At 38.0% G+C, this 7,002-nt stretch overlaps 1 protein-coding gene across 2 annotated transcripts in view; it reads right to left on the bottom strand.

Moving 5' to 3' along the window:
• Window positions 1–2,705: 2,705 nt before the first annotated feature.
• Window positions 2,706–7,002, bottom strand: part of LOC131480815 (alcohol dehydrogenase 1) — a 38,980-nt gene continuing 34,683 nt past the window's right edge. For both annotated transcript variants that reach the window (XM_058667012.1, XM_058667011.1), the window contains exons 7-9: window positions 5,845–5,980; window positions 4,882–5,020; window positions 2,706–2,893 (exon numbers count right to left, since the gene is read on the bottom strand). In XM_058667012.1, the coding sequence (XP_058522995.1) occupies window positions 2,869–2,893; window positions 4,882–5,020; window positions 5,845–5,980 (300 nt within the window). In that variant the 3' untranslated portion in view covers window positions 2,706–2,868. The remainder of the gene's footprint in view (window positions 2,894–4,881; window positions 5,021–5,844; window positions 5,981–7,002) is intronic.

Here is a 7,002-nt window from a genome sequence, read left to right as displayed (position 1 = left end):
CTGCTATTCAACATAGTCCTAGAGATACTCGCTGAGGCCATAAGACAAGAAAAAGAAATCAGAGGAATCCAAATGGGAAACAAAGAAGTCAAGCTCTCACTATACACAGATGATAGGATTCTTTATGTAGAAGAGCCAAGAGACTCGATACAGAGACTGCTAGAACTTGTACGAGAGTTTGGTAGAGTGGCAGGGTACAAACTTAATGAACAAAAGTCAACAGCCATAGTATATGCAAATAGCCCCAAGATGGAAAAAGATTTAACCAGCAAGATACCATTCAAAATAACAGAGAAAAGTATGAAGTACCTTGGAATAAACCTAACCAAAAATGTAGGAGACTTATTTGAAGAAAACTACAAACTACTTAAAAAAGAAATTGAACAAGACCTCAAAAGATGGAGTAACATCCCATGCTCCTGGATAGGTAAAATCAATATCATTAAAATGTCTATATTGCCAAAAGCAATATATACATTCAACACAATCCCAATCAAATTGCCCAAAACATTCTTCATGGAAGTGGAAACAATGATTCAAAGTTTCATCTGGAAACACAAAAAACCACGAATACCTAGAACCATCCTGAAGAACAGGAAGTTAGCAGGGGGAATCACAGTTCCGGACCTCTGGACATATTATAGGGCAGTGGTTATCAAAACAGCATGGTACTGGCAAAAAAAATAGAGAAGATCAATGGAGCAGAATAGAAACACCAGATGGGAACCCACACAAATACAGCCAAATGATCTTTGACAAAAAGACAAACGACAACCCAGGCAAATGGGAAGGTCTGTTCAATAAAAGCTGTTGGGACAACTGGTTGATAGCCTGCAGAAACAAAAAGATAGACCCACATCTCTCACCATACACTAAGATCAAATCCAAAGGGATAAAAGATCTAAACCTACATCCAGAAACCTTCAAACCTTTGGAAAAAAATGTCGGAAATACTCTATAAGATCTAGGGGTAGGCCCCGACTTCCTAAAAAGGACACCAAAAGCATTAGCAATCAAAACCAGAATAAACAAATGGGACCTCATCAAACTAAGAAGCTTCTGTACAGCAAAGGAAAAATTCAACAAAGTAAAAAAGCAACCCACAGAATGGGAGAAGATCTTCACACACAACATAGGTGATAGAGGGCTAATTTCCAGAATATACAAAGAGCTACAAAACAACCAAAATGTCAAAACAAACAAGCCACTCAAGAAGTGGGCACAGGAAATTGGCAAACACTTCACAAAGGAACAAACCCAAATGGCAAATAAACATATGAAAAAATGCTCAAGTTCCCTGGCAATAAGGGAAATCCAAATTAAAACATCAATGAGGTACCACCCGACGCCAGTAAGACTGGCCCACATGAATAAAAGCACCAACAACACTTGTTGGTGAGGTTGTGGGAAAAAGGGAACCCTACTCCACTGCTGGTGGGGCTGCAGGTTGGTACAACCTCTATGGAAATCAGTATGGAGAATATTCAAACAACTCAAAATCGACATACCGTATGATCCAGCAATAGCACTCCTAGGAATATACCCAAAACACCTGTTTTATGAGAAGCCAACATGCACCCCTATGCTCATAGCAGCACAATCAGTAATTGCAAAAACATGGAAACAATCGAAATGCCCATCAGCAGAAGACTGGATAAGAAAGCTATGGTTCATCTACTCCATGGAATACTACTCAGCTATTAAAAAACACAAAATGCAGTTCTTTGTGGCCAAATGGGCCAAACTGGAAACCATAATGCTAAGGGAAATGAGCCAATCCCAAAATGTCAGATACCACATGTTTGCGTTAAGAGGATATGATGTTATGTAAAACATGTTATTTTATGTATATTATGTTATATGTTGTGTATAAACTAAAACTGAATTGACAATGAGGTGATCACAGAAGATGGTTAAGAAATTGCAATTGTTTTTAACATACTGGTTACTCAGTAGTATAACTATTAGTTACACAACGAAGTTAATTGTTGCTGAGGGTACATTGGAGCCTTTAATTGATCGGGTTGATACTCTGATGGTTCTGCCCTAGGACCGGACAGGGTCTCCCCAGGAAGCTGAAGAACTAGATTGGACTATGGGATGTTGGACTCTGTGTTTGGTTTATGCTTGCAAATAGGGACTCTCAACTGTACCTGATCAGTAGATATGCAACAAGATGGAATATTCCACATGGGAGGAGGGTGCGGGGAGGGGTGGGGTGATTCCCAGTTCCAACAAAACTGTATCACATAATACAATATAACCAATGGATAAAAAAAAAGAAATATTAGAGAAGTCATCGAGTGTCCATTCAATGGGATGAGGCAGCAATGAGGTGATTAGAGACATTCTGCCGGGTCTTGCCACGTAGCCAGAATCTCTTTGTAGCCTTGCTAACTGAGGAGTGGTGCTAGTCACAGCCTCATGCCATCTGTCCCAACTGCATGGCTTCCCACAGGGGTTGAAGGCCCATGTACAATAGTCTATCATGTATATTTTAGGAGAAATGAATGATCCTGTCCACTAGGGGTCAATGATTAAGTATTGCAGAGATGCAAAAATTCAGAACAGCTCAGGAAATGTCTTTCCTCAGTGGGAAAGATGGCATGTGTAGAATGACTACAAAGGCTCAGTTACTGGCCTCCTATTTCCCAGATTATGTTCAATATCCTACCCAGATCTCAGTAAGACTTAAGCAAGTGCTTGAAAAATTACTTCACATCAGCTTTTTGGTAGAGCTTTCACATCTCGTTTATTGGGGCATCTCACAGAAGGAAGAAGTACAGGTAATGATGTGTGGCTTGTCTTGCAGGTGATGTAGAGCACAGGAATCAGAGGACTGCGTCCAAGGAAGGCATTTGTGTGATCTCAAAATGTCAGGATGGTACGAATACTGAAATAGGAAATAAAAGAAACTGTTTTAACATTTAGACAGTTCATACTCTGGCACACTAGAATCAAAGGAACATTCTGTAAGACACAGAGAAAATCTATGTTCCCAGCCATTCCCCTTCTCTTCCTCTGCTTTCACGTCAAGTAGAAGAGCAGTTCTTTTCTGGTTCTATTTTGAGTATTCTCCCATTTTACTGCTACTCTGTTGAAAATTTAGGGTCACATTATGCATATAAGTTCATATTCTCTTTTTCTGAGCCTGAGAGTATGAGAATTTCTAAGTGCATTAAAATAATTTTAATAGTTTTTTTCACTTCTAATATGATTAGAATCTAATCAGTGCCTTAATGTGAGCCATTCAACAATTTCTTACTCATACATATATATATGTATGGATCTATACAATATGTATATTCAATCAGAGATGTGGGTTACCATTTTCATTCTTTTTCTATGAAAAATTGACTTCTAAAAGTAGAATTGTTGGACAAAGTGTCTCTGTGTCTAAAGGTTTCTGGTGGAAATTACCCAATTGTTCTGCAACAGTATGTCTGTAAGCAGTATATTAAAGTGCCCATGTTGCCCTATGCTTATCAAAATTGAAAGTTATAGTTTTGAATCTTTGCTTGTTAATGGGGCTCTGTTTATTTAAATATGTATGATCACCCATGTAGCATTCACAGAAAGAGAATGGAAGCGTGCTTAACAAATTCATTTGAAGCTGAATGCTGCTCTCTTATTTTGGTGATGTCTAGACAGACATCTTCAAAATATTTGAGGAAATTGTGTATTATAAAAGAATTTGTGATTTGCAATAATTTTGGTACCAACATAAATGTCTCATTTGACACCATTTTTTCATGAAGTTCTTAAAGTCCCTGCGTGTTTGTCATCAGCTTTACTGCCTAATAATGATGATACTAGTCACTGGTAACTAACCTCTCATACCTACTGGACTTCATTGCTTTTGAGCTTAGGAGTCAATGTGATATAATAGAGAGAAAAGTGACTTTGGTAGCAGTTCATCTAACTTGGACTTCTGGCCTCCATGCCTACCCTCTGCCTGCATTGGCCAAGTGACTCCTCTGACTTTTCCCCTTTGATGGTGAAATTGGGATCAGCATGTCAGCACTGGTTGAAAGCCATGTTAGATAATTAAAATGAGACCCTTACTTAAACACTTATTTAAGGATGCTGACTTCTTTTCTTTGTCAAGATTGTTGATATATCCAGTGTATGTTATGTGAGTGTCCAAGAAATGTCTTTGATCATTGGAAGCTTCAAGACAGTAAGTGTGGGACAGGAAAAGAAGCTCCACTGTGGCCAATGGGGCCAGAGGAAGGGCGCTATTATTGGCCGTCACCTCTCATGTAAATGCAGGTGCCTAAACTCATGCTATGCGATGGTTCTAAATGCTAAATGGTACAAATAAGAAAGGAACTTGGCTTTTCCCAAACTAAACTTACATTTCAAATAGCATTTTGTACTCTTAAAACAACTTTTCTCTGTGAAAAGTCTCTATCAAGTGTAAGAAGAGGTAAAAATTACAGTAGCTTTAAGATTAAATGCTGGTAATATCTGTATAGAAAGCAGTTGCACAGTAACGACACCTAGTAGCACAGTGCAAATTGGGAATATTGTGAATGGAATTCAAATGTACACATATTAAAGGGGGGTGTCTGTGTCCAGCCAGAGGCCTCAGTGACTCCATGATGGAATTAGGATGGCTTCTATTCCCTGAAGGATGAATGCTCTACTGTGAAGAAGTCAGAGTGGTTCTGATCAGTCAGATGTGCTGTAAGCAATGGCATTTGTATTTAGCACAACAGGAACTGCAAAACAGTAATTTTTACAGCCTGATCTTAGATGTTCTAGCTCAAAAGACTGAATGATAGAGAAAAAGCAAACCACTCCAAGGCTTTCTCAGCCTTCCACATTTTCATTCAAAATGAGCCCACCTTCTACCACAACAAGCAGCTTAAAATCTACCTCTTTCCAGCACGAAGCAGGTCAAATCCTTCATTTATTTTTTCAAAGGGTAAAACTTTGGTTATTAGTGGATCCAATTGGAACTTGTTAGCCATAAAATCAGCTACGAGTTTGGGAACAGAGTCCTTACTCTTAAAGCCTAAAGAGAAGACAGCATTATTGTTAGTTGCAACACGGAGAATACACTTTTCAATACAATCAAATGAATGTTTATAGAAGTATTACAAGTACAGACTGCTATTGTTGAGCCTAATAGAGAGGTAATACTTTAGCATCCTTCTGTAGGGTTTCAATTATTTTTCAACTCTCCCTGGCTATGCCAGGGGCTGAGTTCTTTACTCTTTCATGGAGAAATTATGGCACAGTTGATTATAGCCTAGGTTAAGGAGCAAATTGAGCAGTTGCTTATCCTTGAGACATGGATGATGTTGTGAACAATAGCTATAGATTTCCTATGTCCTACTAGGAATGTGGATGCTTTATGCAGTCATAAAAATCAGAAGAGGTGGTACTGAAAGTTCTTGACTAGGTTTTGAGGTCACCAGAAAATCTGTTTTAGGGTTTCCTCTGTCCATTTATTTCCTGTGTTGATGGAATGTATACATACAAGAGGAAATCAAATTTTCTTTTGATTATATTGCTTTTTCAAACCTGACCTTGTTGCTTATTTTTGTAATTTGATGTTATGTTTAGTATTGATTACATAGGTGAGAATGTTGCATAACCACATGGGGCCTCTGATTATAGTGAAGAGGTCAAGGTGTGGAGGAAGGTGGGTGCTTTTAATATTTCAGTTCTTTTTTTCTCCCTCCTGTGTAAATTGCAGGGAGAGGAGAGAAGGGGAGAGAGTTACTCCTTGCCCTCCAACTATGTCAGCACCCATGGTTGGGTCTCTGACTTGTCACTTGTAGAAGGTGGGAAATTCTTAGACTCAGCTCTTCAAGCCTGACTGTGTCTACATACCACCAAAAACTGCTCCTTTCCAGGTGCGTCCTGTCAGTAGTAGCGCAGGGTTCACTGTGAGGCTTTGTGAATCTGGGGGTACCCCTACGACAACACTTGTGCCACATGACCCATGACAGCATAACAGGGCAGCAGTCTGGAATAAAAGCACACTGAGCATTATTAAAGTAGATTCTCTGATAGTTCCTAATATTGCTCATGTAATATAGACCAGGCCAGAAAGTGTGTAGAGAAGGGATTATGTTCCTGACTTCCTTAATTCCCCATGGTGCCAGCGACTGTGCTGTAGGATGGTCACTGTAGGAAGTGTCCACAAAGAATTATTTTTTGATATTTAGAAAGAATGAATAAATATATATGTATTTATTGCCTTCTTATAAATTTTATGGATGAAGACATCAAACAGTCTGCTTGAATATATTCATCAACATGATTGTTATTAAGTTTATAATTAATGGTGGATAAAGAGGTAGAAATGGAATCTCTGCCTTTGGAACACTACAATGAAAAAACAAAGTAAAACACTAGTAAAGAGGAAATCATCTTTATAAACATGGAAGATATAAACACTTTCTCAATTAAGTTTACAGTTTGATCATCATATGGTTGTTGGGCAAAGTATGAGTTGCTTAATTTATTTTACATTAATTTAGTAAGTTGGCATTTTGAACCTGTGCCTCTATATTTTTATTATATTATTAACAGTTTTTCTTATATAGTCTCATCTCTTTTTCCCGTGGATCCTTGTTTTGTACATTTCTAAAATGGATATGCTTAAGTGTTATATATCTTCCCAATATGTATATTGCTTTTACTTTAAACTAAACTTTATAAACCTGGTTTTATATGATATTGAAAGACACTCCAGAGGTCTGTCGTGCTGTAGTCAGATTTAGGGAAATATTCTGAAGAAGGAAAAATCTCTGGGTTTTCCCGTGTTATGTAATTGTTAATTTTTCCATAGCACTTGAAGATCAGTTGTCCTCAGAAAAGGTGGGTATCAGGAATTGATGGCTTGAAACAGTCAAAACCTTTTTTCATGAGGTGCCTTGTAAAAGGAGCATAGAAAAAAATCAACAGTATGGAAAGAGCTGGTTTCTCCTAGAACTTAATTCATTTATACTAAATAGTATGTATATTGGAGCAGGGCTAGACTGT

This window comes from Ochotona princeps, chromosome 7 (genome assembly GCF_030435755.1).
Source record: "Ochotona princeps isolate mOchPri1 chromosome 7, mOchPri1.hap1, whole genome shotgun sequence".
Taxonomy (NCBI): domain Eukaryota; kingdom Metazoa; phylum Chordata; class Mammalia; order Lagomorpha; family Ochotonidae; genus Ochotona; species Ochotona princeps.
Note: the sequence above shows the minus strand (reverse complement) of the source record. Positions and strands in the feature narration are given on the sequence as shown.